We start from the raw sequence: 21,704 nt of genomic DNA, 5'->3' as shown, positions 1-21,704 counted from the left end.
TACAAAGAGTTGGACACTGCTGAGCGACGGAACTGAACTAAACTGAAGCAGGTCTTTATTTTTGATTTATAGTTGACCTGAATATTTAATAATTTATTGAGAATAATTTTTTTCTCAGAGTTTTAAAGGCGTTGCTTCATTATTGTCTTGATTCAAATGTTGCTTTTGAGAAGTCCAAAATTCCTGATCTTTCCTAGGTGATATAACTTAAAAAAATCTCTAGAGGCATGTTGAACTTTGTTTGTCCTCAGTTTCTGACATTTCATAAAAAGATGTGCTTTATTCTATGCCTATTTTTATTCACTTTGATGTATGTTTTTAATCTGGCATTTTCTAAATTTTTTAAAATTAATTTTGTTAATTTTTTAGCCCTTTTTCCCCCTCAAGTTCCTTTTATTCTCATGTTGGATCTCTGGACTGATCATTTCTCTCTTACTTTATCTCTGTCTTTTTGCTGAACTTTGGGAAATTTCCTCAACTGCATCTTCTAGCCCTAATATTGAGTATTGATTATTTATCTCTGGGATCATGTTTTTAATTTGTAAGAGCTCTTTTCTGTTTTTTTGTTCTCTGTATACTGCTTTTTTTTTTTTTTTTTTTTTTACAGCACCTCAATATTCATCTGTGGTAGAGTCTCTCATATTCTGATATTGATAACAGGTTTTTAAAAAAGGTTTTCTTCTCCTACATAGATCCTTTTTCTCCAAGTTGATTTTTCTGTTTCTTCAGTTTGTCCTCCATGCCAGAGGCTTTCTTTTTGATGGCTGGCCATCCTTTGCTATCTATTCATTGCTTACAGGTTGGGACTGAGGAGCTGACCTGAGCATGTCGGTAGGCTCTTTACTGGGGAAACCCCTTTTGTCACTGTCTGTCTTTAGTTCTTTCCTCTTTGACTGGTCAGAGTCACAGAAGGAAGTGAAAACGAGGCTTGAAGAGTAAGAGTTGCTGCTAGCTTTGTGTGGGGAGCGGGGGCAGAGGTTAGCGTCTTCACTGTTCGGTATTCACACTTCATAGAAGCACCAGTTCCTCTTGTTTAAGTGAGTTACCCTGGTCTTCAACTGTGTTTGGTTTCTTCCATTTCTGAGACCCTCAGGTATATGTTCTCTTTAGGCAATAAACTTAAGAAGATCTGCTAAGTTGGCGAGAGGTAGGGAGAGAATTTAGGGATCTAACTGTTTTGTAAACAGCTTCCAACCAATTCCTCCTTTTTTTTCCTTTTCTTTTGGCTGTGTATGCAGCATGTGGGATCCTAATACCCCAACCAGGTATAAAACCAATGCCCCCTGTATTGGGAACTCAGAGTCTTAACCACTGGACCGTCAGGGAAACCCCTTAATCCTATTCCTGTAAACCCCTAAAGTTCCTATTCCTGTACTCCCCCACCCCCTCCACTCCCAGTTCCAGAGCTAACTAGAGCTGGCAGTTCCATGACTTCTGAGAATCCTGAGATGCTCATTGTTGTTTCTCAGCTTTCCTCACTGCCGGCCTGGGATTGGATTTTTTTTCGATCTGCCAAGGCAATGGCTACTTGTCTATTGGTTTTCAAGCTTCCAAAATTATGTTGTGGTATGTCTTCTTACCTCTTGTTCCTTTCTTCTTGTGTTAAAACAATTCTTCTACTGTAGTTTGGTAGCCTTTCAGATGTGCATGATTTAGATGTTTCTGTTTGCTTTTGTACTCTTTTTGTTTTGTTTTGTTTTGAATGCACCACAAGGCATGCAGGATCTTATTGCCTCCACCAGCGATTGAACCTTATCCCAGTGCCAGAAATGCAGTCTTAACAACTGGACCATCAAGGAAGTCCTTCACTTTTGTAATCTTAACCTAGAAGCTTTCTCCCACTTTTTTATGTCTATTGTCTTCTCATTCTTTATGTCTTAAATATAATCTCTTCTGAGAGGTCTTCCAAAACCACTGGGGGGGGGGGGTGGGCATTCCTTATCCTTTTCTTTTTTCTCTGTTTTAGCTCCCATCTCTTTATATTTGTTCATCTTTCACTCTTTACCATAAGCAACATCAAGGGCTGTAGCTTTAATTTTTATTTTTTAGCTTTTTCATACACTGTTACATATTCAGTATTTGGCACATAGTTCAGGAAGAGAAGGGGACAACAGAGGATGAGATGGTTGGTTGGCATCACTGACTCAATGGACATGGGTTTGGGTAGACTCCGGCAGTTGGTGATGGACAGGGAGGCCTGGCGTGCTGCGGTTCATGGGGGTCACAAAGAGTCGGACATGACTGAGCGACTGAACTGAACTGAAATATCTGCTGAGTGAGTGAAAGGACAAGGTACACATAGGTATGAATTTTTAAGCTTGATAGCAATGCTCTCAGGTTTTACATATGTAGGAAAAGAGCAGGGAAATAAAATAGCTCCTACCTCATTGGATTGTTGTGAGGCTTACAAATATTAAGAGGGGGAAGTGCTTAGAACAGTGCCTTGCACATAGGAAATACTACAGAAATGTTGTATTTTTAAGAGTCTTAAAAAAATGAGTCTCTAAAGAGTTATCAGTTTATATTTAAATATTGTTTTATGATGGACTGAATTATTTTTTCTTTAAGGTATTTTTAAAATTTTATTTTAATTGGAGGGTAATTGCTTTACCATGTGGTGTTGGTTTCTGCCATACAACAGTGTGAATCAGTCATAAATAATACATGTGTTCCCTCCCTATTGATGAATTATTCTTGAGTATTGTGTAGTATGTTCTGAGTCATAGCACATCTGAATTTTAACTCCAGGTTGATCATGAATCTCATTTGGACTGTAACACTATCATGGAAGAGAATGTACTTTACCATGAAGGTAGGAGCCCAGGTATTTTCAAGTTTGTCCATGTAGCCAGACATTTAAATTTCAGGACACTGCTGTCTATACTTCAGGTTCTTGTTTAGGCAGTTCCAGAATATCTGCATCTTCTAAAGGAGTGTAGTATATTTTTGGTACAATCAGTTTTAAAAAAATAGAGCCACATTGATTGGATAGGTGGTTGATAATTCAGTTTGATTTAAAAACTTAAAGAATGATTCATTGTCATCAACTGCAGCATATCTCTGAAATTATTTAATTTCTACCCAATAACTCCTTAGTTCCTGAAAAATTTGTAATTATAAAGAGCTCAGTACAATTTAGCAACGAGAGTTAAAATATTCTTTGGTTTTCTTCTGCTAAATCCGTTTGTCTAGATTGATACTTCCTTGAAAAAATCAGTAATACTCTTGTTCCCCTCTGTCCTTGCAGTTTCAAGTACAGTACTCAGATGTCTCATCACATCAGGAAGAAAGCACAGGCTTATGAGTCACTCTGTGGTTTGGGTGGGAAGTGCTTAAAACTTGGCCTCTTGATTCTTCAATTTCAAAATCTTGGTCTGAGGAAGCTACCCAGTAAACTTCTAAAAAACAAGTTTCTGTCACCTAACCTGATTGTATTAAAATAAAATAGAGATTCATATTCCATTTCAAATGTTACTAATATCCAACAAGCACTCAGCTTCAAGAAGACTCGCCACCTTTGTCACTTGCTCCATCACAACGTGAAATAAATGACTTCCACTGTTCCTAGCACAAGCTCTCCTGATCAACAGTGCGCTAGGAACCAAACAGCAATCCATCTTCTTTTTCCACTTGAATAAATTATTTCCCCCCTTTTCTTTATTTCCAGTGCCCCATTTCTGACAAATGAATTGTTTCCATGTTAAGGTGTTTCCCAGTTGGCAAGTGGTCAGGTCCTACTAATTCATGCCTGAAAACCTTGGATGATTTTATGTACCTATGTGGGTTTTATTTTTTATTTTATTTTATTTTTATTTTTTAAATTTTATTTTATTTTTAAACTTTACATAATTGTATTAGTTTTGCCAAATATCAGAATGAATCCGCCACAGGTATACATGTGTTCCCCATCCTGCACCAAAAAATATGCTAAAAAGTGTATGGTGGGCCACAACGTTTTCAACTGTTTCTCTTTATAGGTGACATGTGAGTGCTCTATTATTTACCTCCTCTGTGACCTTGGGCAAGTTATTTAACCTCTCTAAGCCTTGCTTTTCTCACTGGTAGTATGGGAATAATAATGATAACAAAAGAACTATTATTTTTATATTTACTGGCACAAAGTAAACAATCAGAATTTAGAATTATTATTGTGACTGTAACCCAGAGGATGAAGATTACATCTTTTTTAATCACTGATTTACCCATGTCACAAGGTGCCTGGTACTCAGTGTGTGTTCAATCAACAATATCTGCTGCTGCTGCTAAGTCACTTCAGTCATGTCCGAGTCTGTGCAACCCCATAGACGGCAGCCCACCAGGTTCCCCTGTCCATGGGATTTTCCAGGCAAGAGTACTGGAGCGGGGTGCCATTGCCTTCTCTGAACAATATCTGATAAATGACTAAAAACACTAGTATCTTTCCCTTCACCTTTGCTGCTTAATTTTTGCTTAATGTCTAAAATTCCTTAGAACACCTTTTCACAAGTTAACTGCTCAAAAAAAAAATGTAACAAATAATGCATGTGGAAATGCTTTGAAAAATGTAAATGGCTAAGCAAATGTGATTGATGATGATGATACGGTGGTGGTGCTGGAATCACTTGCCTGAGAATGGGAGTGTTTGCTGACCTCTCCTGTCTGCTGAACGTGTCAGATAAAGTTTGCCTCCCAGAACTAAAACTGACTGAAGATTATACATGTAAGTATAAGAATATTTGGAAGAATTAACAATGAGATTTGTGATATGTGACATCCTTTTGCTTTTGAGGGGAGAGTTGACTGTTTTGGCTCTCAAAATATGTGTGTCCTTTCCTGTCACCCTTTATTTGTTTCTTTTATGAAGTTTTGGTTTCAGTTCAAGAGGATGACCTTCCTGAAAGAAGGAGGATCATTCTTTGATTATGGATTTGCAAAGAACTCTGGTTCCTTGCTAGAACTCCCAAGCCATGTGCTGTTGCATTGTTCTCCCCACATCTCTATTTCTGAATATGTTTCTTATTAGCTGTATATATTCTTTAAAAAGGACGAGTTTCTGGATATAGAACTGGATTTCAGTACCAACTGCAGATACTATATTGTCTGTGTATGTGGATGCGTGTGGATGTGTATAGGGGATTACACTTGATTTTGTTGATGAAAGATCACTGCTGTATTTTCCTTACTCTATAGATCATTCTGTTTTGAGAGACAGAGTATTGGCTTGGGAAGGCGGATGGAGAAGGATCTCACATGTAATTGCTAATTTTAGCAATTTATTATCTACTATGTGCTAGTCATTGTGCTAAGTAGTTTATATATGTAATATTTAAAAATCTTATATCAACCCTGTGAGAGCTATCATTATCCCCATTTTATAGGTTATGAAATTGAGGCTCAGAGTCTTAGAGGAGGCAGTGAGTTAGTAATTATAGCATTTAGTAATGAGTGCTATCACAGAAGGAAGACCTGTGTGCTGTGAAAGTGCTGATAAGATCATTTAATGCAGCTTGTGGTAGGGAGGGTTAGTTATCTACAGCAGAAGTGGTTATAGTTGATATTTGGAATTCTTGGGAGGTGGTCAGTCAGGGAAGCATGGGTTGCATTTCTGTAGAGAGAATAGCATGTGAAGACCCATGACAGGGTGAGAGCATCATGAGTTGGAGTTTTTGCACGTCAGTATGGCTGAGATATGGTTCATAGGGAAGAGATGGGAGATGAAGCTTGACAGATGAGTAGGAATCGATTCACCCTGGACTCTATGTGCTAAGTTAATTATCTGGATTTCGACTAGCAGGAAATGCGGAAGATTTTGCATGTTGGAAAGATCACTCTGTCATGTTAAAAAAGAATCAGAAAAGAATCAGTCTAGATATGATGGCAATAATCTAAGAAAGAAATATTCAGGCTTGAATTCAGGTGATGTAAGTGTAGATGGAGAACAGAGTTGATTTTAGAGATTATTTCTAGATAGAACCAATTGGGTCAAGCAGTTGAATCTATTGGACACAAGAAACACCTTGAGAGGCTCAAAAATAGTAAGTTAAGACAGATCTGTAGGGTGATTAACGAGAGTGTCTGATTCCTTACCGATCCTATAATCATGAGAAGAAATGAAAAAGGAACCAGGCATAATTTTTACTTTAACCATTGAGGTGAATATTTATAGCAATCCAAATTTTTGAAGTATGTCCAAATACTCCGTATTTATATCTGTCATTTTTCAATGAAAGGTGAAACTGAAAAGAAGATGAATAGTTTCAAAGGAAGCAATGACATCAAATCCATAAAGTCTTAGACTTTATGTAATGGAAGAGAAAATCAATGAAAAATAAGATGAAATTAGAATATATGCTTTCAGATGTACAACATAAATAATCAACTTTTGCAAAGAATGTGGATGTATTATTTTAATTTCTCATTTGACAAAAACAGAACAAGACAAAAAAGCAAACAAGAACCCCTGAAGCTTAGAGATATTAAATGGTTGACTGAGGTCACACCTAGCTGTAGGTGAGAATTCACTGCATCCTAGAGCTTTCTGCAGGACACTGTGATGATTCCACCTCATGTACCCAGCATGTTAGGATCCAAGTCATGAAGAATAAAAGAAGTGGCCCCTTTGAAGAAAAGAAATTAGCAAATACTGCCAAAACAGTAAAGAACCTATGAAAATCTTTGGAATATATAAAGTGAAATGATTGTTTGGAGTTCTATGAAATGAAAAATGAGGGGGAAATAAATCAGGAAGAAGTGTTCTTTATTATTTACATGTTGTACAATTTTTTTTCTGGAACTTGCTTATTTGTATGTGGGAGACGTGGGTTTGATCCTTGGGTTGGGAAGATCCCCTGGAGGAGGGCATGGCAACCTATCCAGTATTCTTGCCTGGAGAATCCCCATGGACAGAGGAGCTTGGCAGGCTAAAGTCCGTGGGGTTGCAAAGAGTTGGACACGACTGAGCAACTAAGCACAGCACATAAATGATACTAGAATTTTAAGGAATTTATTTAGAGGATATTGATACAATATAGCTGACATTTAAAATTTTAACTCCTTTCAACCCTGTGTTAAGGTGACCATCTTTCTGTGCCCAGAGTTGTGAGAAGTTCTAAGGGCATTACAAATTATTTATATATATATGTATGTATATATATATATATATATATATATATATATGAGTTCTGTCCTCAACAATCTCAAGGGAAACTAGATGTGCAAACATGAAACTAATTTAGAACCATCCAGAACAGTTTATTACCAGTGATCAATTAATATAATAAAGTGGCAAAATTTTTGAGGCCGACGATGAGTGCTTTGAGTCGTCAGGAAGGGAAGGAAGTGATAAGTGTCTGGAGTCAGTCAGAAGGCTTTTTAAATGGAATGATTCTTAAGATGGGTCTTCAAGAATTAAAGGGATTTAGTTTTTCAAGGAGGAAAATCTGGGGCTAGTGAAGTAAGCAAGTTTCATTTTATGTTTCCTAAAAAAATAAACAGATTTAATCTAATATTTCATCTGTTCACTCTAATATAACTTAATGGAATACTGGAAACAACTTAAATGTCAAACAATAAAATAGGGGAAGTGTCAAAATTCCATGCCCTATCATATTTAATGATTAAACATCATTAAACTAGTAAAAATAATAAAGGAACAGTGTGACATGGTGGGGAAGCCTGACTTGCAACCAGTTAAACTGTTAGTTCTACTGCTTACTGGCCCAGTGGTAAAGAACCCACCTGCCAGCGCAGGTAATGCAGGAGACACAGGTTTGATCCCTAGGTCTGGAAGATCATCTGGAGGAGGAAATGGCAACACTCCAGTATTCCTGCCTGGGAAATTTCATGGACAGAGGAGCCTGGCGGTCTATAATCCACAGGGTCACAAAAGAGTCAAACATGACTTAGCAACTAAACAAGATACACATATATTTCAGTTCAGTTGCTCAGTCGTGTACGACTCTTTGCCACCCCATGGAGTGCAGCACGCCAGGCTTCCCTGTCCATCACCAACTCCTGGAGCTTGCTCAAACTCATGTTCATTGAGTCAGTGATGCCAGCCAACCATCTCATCCTCTGTCGTCTGTTTCTCCTTCTGCTTTCAATCTTTCCCAGCATCAGGGTCTTTTCCAATGAGTCAGTTCTTCACATCAGGTGGCCAAAGTATTGGAGTTTCAGCTTCAGCATCAGTCCTTCCAATGAATATTCAGGATTGATTTCCTTTAGGAGGGACTGGTTGGATCTCCTTGCAGTCCAAGGGACTCTCAAGTTTTCTCCAACACCACAATTCAAAAGCATCAACACATATACTATTGGTATGTAAAGAGATACTGTCTTTCTGAAGGGAAATGTCTCAGTTCTTACATAAAGCTTTAAAATGTTTATTTCCTGTTTGACGCAGCAATTCCACAGTTAAAAACTTATTCTAAGGAAAAAAAGATGTGTGTACATATTTAAAAAGATATTCTTTGCAGTATTGAATAGAATAGTAAAAATAACCCCATATTTCACAAATAGATGATTGCTAAAATAAATTATGGTTCACTTACATAAAGGACAATTATAAAGCTATTAAAATGCTGATGTAGAAATGTATTTCTGATATAGAAAGTAAGGAAAGAAGATTCTAAAACTATATACAGTATAACTTCATTTTTGTAAGTGTATGTTTATGCAGAGAAAATTTTCTGGAAGGATAATATACCCAAACTGTTACCTGTGGTTGTCTCTGAATAGTGGGCCATTAGGTGATTTTTATCTTCTTCATTGTACTTACCCAAATCTTTTACTTTTATGGTAATAAGCATAGATAATTAAAAATTTAAAAGTATGAACGGATCATTACTTAAAATACTTAGAGACATAGAAAAATGATTAAGATTTAAAGAAAAACATGTTATTTATTTTTGTTAAAGTATTTTTATATCTCTCCCTAAAATGAATGACTGAATTTTGCTTCTGTGGCTTTTTCTTTCAAAATGTAGCACTTTTCAAGATGTCAGGGACAGGATGAATAGTGAAGAAGCAGAGAGCAGAGATTAGACTCATGTTTGCCTGGATGAAAATCATCACTTTTTAGGCTCGCCTTTCTTGTTTTCTTCACTTTCACCACTGTTTCAAGTGTTGGCTTCCTTGGCTATTTTCATAAAGAAACTTGAACTCAGTTAGCCTCTGCAAACAGCCGCTTTGTGCCTCCCTCTGGCTCTTCCTTTCACTCTTACTGCTGCTGCTAAGTCACTGCAGTCGTGTCCAACTAGCACCCGGCAAATTCAGCACTCTCTAGTTACTAGTCACGGGGCATATACAATGGTGAACGAGAGACATAGTTCTCGGAGTCTACTGTCCACTTGGGAGAGATAGTCAAGATAGTCAACAGTCACCCAAATAATTAAATATTTAAGAATTGTGCTAACTACTGTGAAAAAAATAAGGTGTTGTGAGAGAGGAAAATGGGGGTGGAGTAGAGGGAATCAGTTTCGACACAAGATCTTCATGGGTAAGTGACATTTAAAGTCAGCCTTGAGGCATAAGAAGATGTTACACAAAATGTGGAAGGAAAACCATGGTAGGTAGAGGGTTAGGGTTAGATTGTAAAGATTTTCAAGCAAAAAATAACTTTGTGTGTTAAAGAAACTGGGGCAAAAGTCAGTATGCCTGGCCTTTGTGGTATGACAGCCTGGACGATAAACAAGGGCCTGATTAAGGGTTTTGGATTTTATTCCGAGGGCAATGGACAGCCTCTGAGAGATCTGCATGAAGCAGTTTATAGTTTTTAAAATAACTCTTTGGCTCCTCAGAGGAAAAAGAACTGGAGAGAGGCAAGAAACAGAAAGGTGAATAAGGAGGCTTTGAGAATTGATCAGCAGATGATGGTGCCCAGTGATGGTAGTGAAGATAAGGAACAGAAGACAGATGGAGGTGTATTCTAGTAGTAACATTGATAGGACTTAGTGGCAGAGTGATTAGGAGTAGGGGACAGGGAATAGGAGCTGTTGATTACGCTTTGCTGGGGTGACTTGGTAGATTACGTGGATGGTGGTGAGGGAAGGGATAAGGGTTCAGCGTTGGATGTTTTTACTGTGCAGTATCTGTAAGAGAAATTGAATAGATAAGATCTATTACTCAGAAAAATGACCTATCTGGGATGGAGATATGCTTTTAAGAGTCATTGGTACAGACAGTGCTTTAAGACCTTTGGATGGAGGGAATTGTGGAGAGAATATTGAGAGAGGAACGGAGAATCTGAGTCCTAAGGAATTCCAACATTTCAACATCAAGTAATAGGGCAGGTGGCAGGGATACCTCAGGGTGGCAGGAGGAAGACTAAGAGAATGTGGTTGTCAGGGAAACCAATGGGAGATTTTCAAGAAAGGAGGCATTGGCTGAATGTGCTGAAAGGCCTAGTTAAAGGATGATTGGAAAAGGAGGGAGATGGGAGGGAGGTTCAAGAGGGAGGGGACATATGTATACCTATGGCTGATTCATGATGATGTTTGGCAGAAACCAACAGAATTATGTAAAGCAGTTATCCTTCAACTAAAAAATAAATAAATTAACAAAAAGAAAGTGCCCGTTGGATTTGGCAACATGGAGGCTCTAGATGATGGTGGGAAAAGCAGATTCAGTGCAGTGGCACAGGTGGAAGCCAGACTGGAATGAGTAGAAGTAAGAATAAAAAGTGCTGGAGAGATGAGAGAGTGTACACAACTCTTTATCATCTTGGTTCTGAAGCGAGGCCAACAGCTGGAAGGGATTATCAAGTCAAGGGAGAGTTTTTTGGTTTCCCTTTGACAAGGGAGATTTTAAAGTTTATTTGAATGGTATGGACATGATTTAGTAGGAAGGGAGAAATTAATGATGTAGGGGAGACAACTGATGAGCGGAGGGCACTCGTGGTGGGATTGATGTTGAATGTGTACTAGAGTTACTATGCTAAGTTATCGACATAGTAAGTGATTTATTATTCACAATAGCCCCGTGAAGTTGGTATGATTATTCCCATTTTGCAGATGAGGAAACTGGGATTGAGTAGAGAAAGAACCAAATTCTTAGTCCAGAACTGTTTGATTTCAGAACTCAGACTCTTAGCATTTGCCTCTGCTCTAGAGGTCCATAACCTGCAGGATCTAATGCCTGATGATCTGAGGTGGAGCTGATGTAATCATTAACAGAAATAAAGTGCACAATAAATGTAACTCACTTGAATTATCCCGAAACCATCCCCCCACCCCTGGTCCATGGAAAAATTGTCTTCCATGAAACCAGTCCCTGGTGCTAAAAAGGTTGGGGACCACTGCTCTTAGAGGACTTTCTCTAACATGGTATTTTAGTCAACTTGCCAGGGTTGTCATAATGAAGCATCACAGACAGGATGGTGTGCATGACAGAAATTAATTTTCTTGCCTCCTGGAGGCCAGAAGTCCAAGACCAAGGTGTTGGCAGGTTTGGTTTCTCCTGAGGACTGTCTCCTTGGCTTGCAGATGGCTGTCTTTTCACTGTGTCCTTATATGGCCCTTTCTCTGTGCACACACATATCTGGTGTCTCTCCTGGGCTCTCATCTCTTCTTCTTATAAAGACACCAGTCAGCTTGGATGAGAGCCCACATTAAGAGCCTCATTGTAATTTAATTACTTCTTTAAAGGCCTTATTTCCAAGTACAGTGACATTTTGAGATTAGGACTTCAACATGTGAATTCTGGGAGACAAAATTCCATCCAAAGCAGATGGGTTCTGTTTTCTTAAAGTGTAAGGAAAAGAGTGGGCCTGGGGGCTAGTTTTGACAAGTGTGGAGAGGAATGTAATAGAGATTGAAGAGGGTGGAAGGGGGAGCTTTCTAGAGAAGTGTAACCCCAGGGTCAGGTGAGACTAGAGATGATTTGTTTACATCCAACCAACCCAATTATCTAAGATTCTGCAGCAATATTCAGGCTGCAGCTGCTAAGTCACTTCAGTTGTGTCCGACTCTGTGCGACCCCATAGACGGCAGCCCATCAGGCTCCCTGGCCCTGGGATTCTCCAGGCAAGAACACTGGAGTGGGTTGCCATTTCCTTCTCCAATGCATGAAAGTGAAAAGTAAAAGTGAAGTCGCTCAGTCGTATCCGACTCTTAGCGACCCCATGGACTGCAGCCTACCAGGATCCTCCATCCATGGGATTTTCCAGGCAAGAGTACTGGAGTTGGGTGCCATTGCCTTCTCCGAATATTCAGGCACACAGGTGGAATAAAGTATATGAAATCTGAGCTGCCACATGGCTACTGTGATTTCAGCCAAACGGGCATCTTTTGTGTGCACAGTTTGAACGTAAATGAGTTTCACTTACATTCTGAGCACAATTACAAATTGCTGTATGTCAGGGACCTTTCTGGCTGTTCTCAAATAGTAGAAAACATGAAAGTTAAATAATCTATGATTGCTAGGATTTTGTTGCATTCACCAATGAGCAAATTAGCTTGAACATTTTTTCAACTGGTTCTGTTAAAAAAAATTGTCTTTAATGATTAGTCATCATTATTTTTGTTCTTTCTCTCCCCCTTCTTTCTTCCTTTTTTTCCCCATCTTCACTCATCAATTTATTGAATACCTACTAGTTGTCTGGCATTAGGGGTAAAAGGAGTCCATAATCTAGTGTGGGAGACAGGTATATATGCAATAGAACCTCAAGTGATAGTGCTGTTATTAAAGTAATAATTCATTTGTTCATTTAACCTGCAAATATATTGAGTGTCTGTTAAGTGCCAAGCACTGTGTTAGGCTTGGGATAGAGACATGAGTAGGGTATAATTTTTATCGTCAAGAAATTGACAACCTGATATAGAAAAATAAACAGGTAAGTAAACAAAAGCAATACAATGGAATGCTTGTAAAATGTTAAAAGATCTCAAAGAAGGGAGTGACTCTGTCTATGCATTCCTTTGCATGTTTGGTTACCCATTGAAAAGAGTCATTGCTGCATTTTAATGAAAGGAACTGTAAAAAGCACACTCATTGTTTTCACATTTTTGAATGCTGGCTGTCATTGTGTAGTGAAAGTTTTGTAGTTCCTGAATAACAAGCAAACTTTGAGTTGGGAGATCTATAACTCTTCTCCTCATTTAGCTTATTGTCCCAAACTTGCACTATCAACACCTTTTTAAGGTGATAGATTGATTAATGATATTCCTGAAATACTCGACAGAAACCTGCTGAGTGTTAAGACTTGATAAGTCAGAGTAGCAAAGCGTTACTGTGATGGTGGGTGTGGAGAAAGCATCTGCTGGCCTAGCAAATGTCTGATTCCTGAAACTCAGAACTGTGTACTAATGTAGGGGTTCCCTGTAATTTTTTTAAAAAAGATGATGAAAAGATGATCAAAAAGACTGAGAAGAAAATGGATTTTTGTAAATTATGTAATTGAAACCTTTCCACTATCATCTATTTTTACTGTATCTCAGGAAAAAAAAAACTTACAACCAAACACTTATTGGGGTTAATTGAGACAATGGATATAAACTTGTTGCTTTTTTCAGAGGTGATGTGTTATATAAATTCAAGGTGCTATTTGCAATGTAGACAATTTTGTGGAAAAATGTTAACCATATTATGGAAATAGTGCAGATAGGGGAAGGAAGAAGAGGCAAATCTGCTAAATGGTATATGAGATTTAGGATGAATGATTAATCTAACTGCAGCTGAAGATTGCTTTGATGTCATGCAATGAACACACACAATCTGCATATCGACTTCACTCCAGATGGTGTTCCAGAGTATGTCATAGTAGAAAGAGCCTTGGGTGGGAGTCAGGGTCTGTAAGTTCTAGTCTAGCTCAGTGGCTGACTACCAGTGTGCCTTGTTTTCCCCACCTTTAACATTACGTGGTTACGGGAAAAGATCTCTAAGATCCTTCTAGTTCTGTTTCATCATTCTGTGATTCTACGTCCCATGCCTATCAAAAGCATTTGACTTTCTTCAAGTTGCTGAAGCCAGCATTTCAGTTAGAATGCATCCAGGAGCTCGTTTCCATGGGCTGTTGGGAACAGCAAGGCCTTGCTTCTCCAGCACTTGATATGTCTTCTGTTAACTGCTGACAGTGAGCCATACCATCTGAAAGGCCCCTTGCGTAGCCTTAAAGATTGAAAGGACAAATGGACACTGTTGAGAGCTCTGTGGAAGAGGAGACCTGAGAGACGTTGATCATCGTGGCCCCTTGGGATTTGCAAAGAGGAATGACTAGAACTGGGCCATTCACGGCAGCCAGGTCAAAGGTCAGGTCAGGAATGTGGACAATGCTGATGACTCCAGGTAGGTCTAGGAGGGTAAATGAGCCTATTTAGTCCCTCCTGAGTCTTGAGAAGATCTGGGCTGCCAAGCTCAGAAAGCTGTGAGGAAGACTCCTGATTCATGAAATTCCTTGGGAGAAAAATGTGACATTCCTTTTTTGTAATTTATTATCATCCAATTATTGTATTCTTACTAGTACTCACCAAGTTAATCTACTTTAACAATTCTCACAGTTCAAACATTGCTACACACTTTATGATCACTTATTGAGTTATAAATTTGGTTTTTATTGATGGTATTGTGCAGTGGATTCCCTATGTTTTAGGATTTTTAGTGTTGTTCAAAGACATTTGAGTTTTCTCTAGTTTTAGTTAAGTATAATTCTTGGGCTTCCTGGGCAGCTCAGCTGATAAAGAATCCACCTGCAATGCAGGACACCCCAGTTCAATTCCTGGGAAGTTCCCCTGGAGAAGGGATAGACTACCCACTCCAGTATTCATGGGCTTCCCTGGTGGCTCAGATGGTAAAGAATCCACCTGCAATGTGGGAGGGAGACCTTCTTCAATGTGAGAGACTTTCTCTGGTGGCAGATATATATCCACTATTATTTTGCTAATAATAGGCTAACGGGGATGATTATAAGATGATTTGGAGTACTGCCTTTCTTAGTTACAAAAAGTAATGGCTAATTTGTGAATAGAATGTTAAGCCAGATAACTAAAAATAATTTTGTGTGCTGAATCCAATTACAGGTAATTAAAGGGCTTTTATAACTGTCTCCATCATAGAATTCCAGTAAAAATTTACATATTTTTCTTAAGATACTGATTAAATTCCTGTGCTGCATGCCTAATACATATTACAAGATGATTCTTCTTCTTCTTCTTTTTTTGCTTTTATCTAGTTGCTTCCAAGATCCGGTACTTACAGGAATATCATAACCGGGTCCTCCACAACATTTATCCTGTACCTTCAGGAACAGATATTGCAAACACCCTGAAATACTTTTCTCAGACCTTGTTAAGGTAAGCTTTAAAATATCCTGTACTTTGAAAGAATTCTTAGGTAGTTCTGCTGAATTGATTGGGACTTAAATTTTTATTGAACTGAAAGTTTTAAAGGGCTTTATGTTTTCTAGTGCTCTGCCAGAAGAGTCTGAACTCAAGCTTTCTGGGTGTGTATATAGCAGATGAGATCAGAGGCCTAAGTGAAATAAATGGCTACTGCCTGCTTTCCTCAGTTGAACATCTTTCCAAGAGATTCATATGGTGATGCAAGTTATGTTTGCCACTAATATAGAGTGGGATTAAAGGGAGAACCTATATTGCTTATAATGAAGAACAGAAAACACTAATGGTCTTAAAATCAGAATTATGAAGCATTTTAAGTTCATTAGCTAGTTCATTAACTAGTTCAATTAGTATTTCCTATTTCTCAGAGTATCATTTATGATGATACAATTATTTTTAATCCGTGTAACACTTCAAGTGTTCAATATGCTTTACAATCTACGCAAAGGACAGGAACAAAACCATGGCAGCCCTTTTTCTATTGTCTGCTTTGACTATATGGTAGAGACAGGAGGAACCCATCTGCCTCACAATTCTTAATAGGGAAACAACAAAACAACAATAGCTAGTCATGTCCAACTCTTTGGGACCCAAAGGACTGTACCCTGCCAGGCACCTCTGTCCGTGCAATTCTCCAGGCAAGGATACTGGAGTGGGTTGCCATTCTGTCCTCCAGGGGATCTTCCTGACCCAGGGCTAGAAGCCAGGTCCTCCCACATTGTGGGCAGATTCTTTACCATCTGAGCCACCAGGGAAGCCAGGGAAGCACTAGGGAAAACAGGCAGGCAAAGGTGAGCCTTTCAGGTAAAGACTTAGTTGCTGGGGACATAACATTGAAGAGATGAGAGGTTAGATCCTAAAGCTTGGTCTCTTTCATTATTATGATCTTCATGCTCCAATTCTGATTTGGGAAATGTTTCTTTCAGGTCTATTAAGAGCAAAAGTTTTGTAGGACATGTATTAGGGAAAGGCTACCATCACAGAAAAGCCATCATGGCACTGGACTTCCCAGAAGTTTGAGGCAAAGCCTCTGGGGGCTGAGAAGGTTGCGGGAGTGGAGGGGTGGGGATGAACACTGTAGAAAGAAGCCTTACTGGGTCAAGTCAGCTTCTAGTCTTCAGTGCCACAATCTCTGTGTTCTTCTTTGAAATGTCTCTTCTTTAGCATCCTTAGTGTCCCTGTTCTGTGTTAAATGGATTCTGTTTATCAGATTTGTAGATTTCTTACTTGCATAGTAAGTTTAGGACCTTGTTACAGAACATTTCTCTTCCAAGGCAGTGGAGTAATTAGCTCAGTTTTCACAGTAATAATCAGATAAGGTTGTGCACCAAAGCATCTGATTCTGTTCTCTTAAATTCTCCTTTTGTCTTTGAGGTCAGGGTTCTCAATGGGAAACACTTTCCTTTATCACAAATTATGAAAGCTCTCTAAGTGAGAGACACTTTTCAGTAGGAAGCAAATTCTGAATTCCATTTGCAAAGAAACTGTGACATCCTATTTGGCACTTCAAAGCTTGCTGCTTAGGTCTTAGTCACGGTGCCAAAAAATTAAGAAATTTAGCATATTGAAGTCATTTTGCAAGACATGAGGATTCTATTTTCTTGAGTAAGGGATGATTAGAATATGATCATGGATGGTAACATTTTAATGGTGAAACTGGTGTTAAAACAGTTTGTTCAAGTGGCTATTGAAAAAGATTCAATAAAATTGAGACCCTCAAAGGGAGACAACATCAACAATCACTGCAAATGGTAGTACTAATCCATTAGCTCTTATTATTATAGCTGTATTTATATAGCTATTATTATCACAGCAATATTATAATGCACAATAGTAATCATATGTTAAGTACTGTTCTAAGCACTTTACTTCTCATTTAACCCCTCATAATAATTCTATGAAAGAAGTATACTATTATAGCCATTCTACATATAATGACATAGTGGTTAAGTAAATTGCTCCAACTTACATATCTGGTGAACACTGGAACTAGGATTTGACCCTGGGACTCCTAAGCCACAGTACACGCTTTGAACAGTTAGGCTATGCTTCTTCTCCTTATAATTGCTAGCTATCATATTCCAGTAGTACTTCTTTAGTAAAAACTTGGTTTGGCCTTTGGGAATGCTGGCATCCATTCAGTTCAGTTCAGTTCAGTCGCTCAGTTGTGTCCGACTCTTTGCGACCCCATGAACCACAGCACGCCAGCCCTCCCTGTCCATCAGTAAGTCCTGGAGTCCGCCCAAACCCATGTTGATTGAGTCAGTGATGCCATCCAACCATCTCATCCTCTGTTGTCCCCTTCTCCTCCTGCCCTCAATCTTTCCCAGCAACAGGGTCTTTTCAAATGAGTCAGCTCTTCTCATCAGGTGGCCAAAGTATTGGAGTTTCAGCTTCAACATCAGTCCCTCCAATGAACACCCAGGACTGATCTCCTTTAGGATGGACTGGTTGGATCTCCTTGCAGTCCAAGGGACTCTCAAGAGTCTTCTCCAACACCACAGTTCAAAAGCATCAATTCTTCAGCGCTCAGCCTTCTTTATAGTCCAACTCTCACATCCATACATGACCACTGGAAAAACCATAGCCTTGACTAGACAGACCTTTGTTGGCAAAGTAATGTCTCTGCTTTTTAATATGCTGTCTGGGTTGGTCATAACTTTCCTTCCAAGGAGTAAGCGTCTTTTACTTTCATGGCTGCAATCACCATCTGCAGTGATTTTGGAGCCCAGAAAAATAAAGTCAGCCACTGTGTCCACTATTTCCCCATCTATTTGCCATGAAGTGATGGGACCAGATGCCATGATCTTAGTTTTCTGAATGTTGAGCTTTAAGCCAACTTTTTCACTCTCCTCTTTCACTTTTATCAAGAGGCTCTTTAATTATTCTTTGCTTTCTGCCATAAGGGTGGTGTCATCTGCATTTCTGAGATTATTGATATTTCTCTCGGCAATCTTGATTCCAGCTTGTGCTTTTTCCAGCCCAGTGTTTCTCATGATGTACTCTGCTGCTGCTGCTAAGTCACTTCAGTCATGTCCGACTCTGTGTGACCCCATAGATGGCAGCCCACCAGGCTCCCCCATCCCTGGGATTCTCCAGGCAAGAACACTGGAGTGGGTTGCCATTTCCTTCTCCAGTACATGAAAGTGAAAAGGGAAAATGAAGTCGCTCAGTCGTGTCCTACCCTCAGCTACCCCATGGACTGCAGCCTACCAGGTTCCTCCGTCCATGGGGTTTTCCAGGCAAGAGTACTGGAGCGGGGTGCCATTGCCTTCTCCGATGTACTCTGCATATAAGTTAAATAAGCAGGGTGACAATATATAGCCTTGACGTTCTCCTTTTCCTATTTGGAACCAATCTTTTGTTCCATGTCCAGTTCTAACTGTTGCTTCCTGACCTGCATATAGGTTTCTCAAGAGGCAGGTCAGGTGGTCTGGTATTCCCATCTCTTGAAGAATTTTCCACAGTTTATTGTGATCCACACAGTCAAAGGCTTTGGCATAGTCAATAAAGCAGAAATAGACTTTTTTCTGGAACTCTCTTGCTTTTTCAATGATCCAGTGGATATTGGCAATTTGATCTCTGGTTCCTCTGCCTTTTCTAAAACCAGCTTGAACATCAGGAAGTTCACAGTTCACGTATTGCTGAAGCCTGGCTTGGAGAATTTGAGCATTACTTTACTAGCATGTGAGATGAGTGCAATTGTGCAGTTTGAGCATTCTTTGGCATTGCCTTTCTTTGGGATTGGAATGAAAACTGACCTTTTCCAGTCCTGTGGCCACTGCTGAGTTTTCCAAATTTGCTGGCATATTGAGTGCAGCACTTTCACAGCATCATCTTTCAGGATTTGAAATAGCTCCACTGGAATTCCATCATCTCCACTAGCTTTGTTTGTTGTGATGCTTCCTACGGCCCACTTGACTTCACATTCCAGGATGTCTGGCTCTAGGTGAGTGATCACACCATGGTGATTATCTGGGTCGTGAAGATCTTTTTTGTACAGTTCTTCTGTGTATTCTTGCCACCTCTTCTTAATATCTTCTGCTGCTTCTGGCATTCATTATGAATTCATAAAATATAGTTTGGGCTGTCTTTGAGATCTAGGAAAGAAAGGAAGTGCTTAGTGCAAAGATTTACCATCCTTTTGGAAGTTATGAGCCATACCTGAGGTGATGTGGACAGTGTTTCAGTTGCCAGAGATTTTAGCTCTGCCTCCCACTCAGAGATTTGTTGTGGCTGGTAGATCAGAGTTGACAGCTTGTAGGGCACACACCCAGCAAATGGGAAGAAGAGGGAAGACACTGAGGAGGGTAACATGTTACTGCTTGGGCTTTAATACTTTCAGGTTCAACTTGTGGGCTGAACCCAAGGCCTTTTCTGCCTTCTCTTTGCCTTTCTCAGTCAGTCAGTTAGTTCAGTCACTCAGTTGTGTCTGACTTAGTCGTGTTGGACTCTTTGCGACCCCATGGTTTCCCTGTCCATCACCAACTCCTGGAGCTTGTTCAAACTCATGTCCATCGAGTAGGTGATGCCATCCAACCATCTCATCCTCTGTTGTCCCCTTCTCCTCCTGCCTTCAATCTTTCCCAGCATCAGAGTCTTTTCCAAGGAGTCAGTTCTTCGCATCAGGTGGCCAAAGTATTGGAGTTTCAGCTTCAACATCAGTCCTTCCAATGAATATTCAGGACTAATCTCCTTTAGGATGGACTGGTTGGATCTCCTTGCTTTCTAAGGGTATCTCAAGAGTCTTCTCCAACAACACCACAGTTCAAAAGCATCAATTCTTCAGCACTGAGCCTTCTTCATGGTCAAACTCTCACATCCATACATGACTACTGGAAAAACCGTAGCTTTGACTAGACGGACTTTTGTCAGCAAAGTAATGTCTTTGCTTTTTAATGTGCTGTCTAGGTTGTTCATAGGTTTTCTTCCAAGGAGCAAGCATCTTTTAATTTCATGGCTGCAGTCACCATCTGCAGTGATTTTGGAGCCCAAGAAAATAAAGTCGGTCACTGCTCCCATTGTTTCACCACCTATTAGCCATGAAGTGATGGGACCAAATGCATGAGTTTAGTTTTTTGAATGTTGAGTTTTAAGCCAGCTTTTTCATTCTCGTCTTTCAGCTTAATCAAAAGGCTCTTTAGTTTCTCTTTGCTTTCTGCCATAAGGGTGGTTCCATGTGCATATCTGAGGTTGTTGATATTTCTCCCAGCAATCTTGATTCCAGCTTGTGCTTCATCTAGTTTGGCATTTGTCATGGTGTACTCTGCATATAAGTTAAATAAGCAGGGTGACAATATACAGCCTTCAAGTACTCTGTTCCCAATTTGGAACCAGTCCATTGTTCCATGTCTGGTTCTGTTGCTTCTTAACCTGCATACAACCTCAGTTTTTAAAAAATTTTCATGTCTTTTGTTTACTTCCCAATATTTCCAGTAATACAGAATTTACAACTGTTATTCTGTGTACTAGACCAAATTATGATCATTTTCACTGTTGGTTTATATGTCCATAATAATCATACATATTATCATATGTAACAATCATAAAATTCTTTATTTTACTTATACTATTAGAACGTTCAAGACAAATAAGACAGTCTAAGTATTTGGTATCCAAGATTTTTTGACAGTAATGTTCTCTACTTAACAAGAAGTTTATTTCCTTTGCATTTTACATATTTAATACACATATTCAGAGTATTTAATATTTCTTGCTTTTAGAATTCAGATTCTTTATAAGAAAGCAGAAAACATTAAGGGTGAATTCTTGCAGTAAACTTCTGTTTTTCTATTTGGGTTTTCTCAATGAAGTTCAAATATGCAACCTGAAGTTTCAGCAGCATCAGAATTGCATTTTTAGAGTAATAGTTCTTTGATATTCATGCATGCACATAACTCTCTGTGATTTCAGTAGAGTTTTGTATATATTTTCAAAGGCAGAGGTTAGGCTAGATGTTTAACTTCAATTAGTTTAATCCATAGGAGAGGAGAGATTATATGTGGAGAAATGTGCAGACCCTAATTGACTATATCAGCAGTTGAACAGTCCACATAGGTCCACTTAGTTCACAATTGAACTTATATTAGAGTTCACGGAGGTTCCCCAAACTGTAGGGGAGCGGAAGGCAGTTCCTCTATATTACCCAGCTTGCTAGCCCTTGAGCCTGGAGCAATGTTCCCTCTTAGAAGGGAATCAGTTTTTGTTGAATTGGATTGACTTTAGTCCAAGTTTCATCCATCACAGGAACTCATCTAGAGCATTTACTTAATCTAGCAGTGACCAGGGGTCCTGGGTAAGATTTGTGTGAGTGCTGAGTTGTCCTCATTTTAATTCAGTAGGGATCTAAGTGTGGAAATGGACACACGATTTATACACAACTTCAGAGTTTAGTTTTTT

At 39.1% G+C, this 21,704-nt stretch overlaps 1 protein-coding gene across 2 annotated transcripts in view; it reads left to right on the top strand.

Annotated features, from left to right (window-relative positions):
- UNC79 (unc-79 homolog, NALCN channel complex subunit) overlaps window positions 1–21,704 on the top strand; it is a 282,068-nt gene that overhangs the window by 34,334 nt on the left and 226,030 nt on the right. For both annotated transcript variants that reach the window (XM_044932849.2, XM_044932848.2), the window contains exon 2: window positions 15,140–15,260. In XM_044932849.2, the coding sequence (XP_044788784.1) occupies window positions 15,140–15,260 (121 nt within the window). The remainder of the gene's footprint in view (window positions 1–15,139; window positions 15,261–21,704) is intronic.

The sequence above is a fragment of the Bubalus bubalis genome, chromosome 20, assembly GCF_019923935.1.
Source record: "Bubalus bubalis isolate 160015118507 breed Murrah chromosome 20, NDDB_SH_1, whole genome shotgun sequence".
NCBI lineage: Eukaryota > Metazoa > Chordata > Mammalia > Artiodactyla > Bovidae > Bubalus > Bubalus bubalis.
Note: the sequence above shows the minus strand (reverse complement) of the source record. Positions and strands in the feature narration are given on the sequence as shown.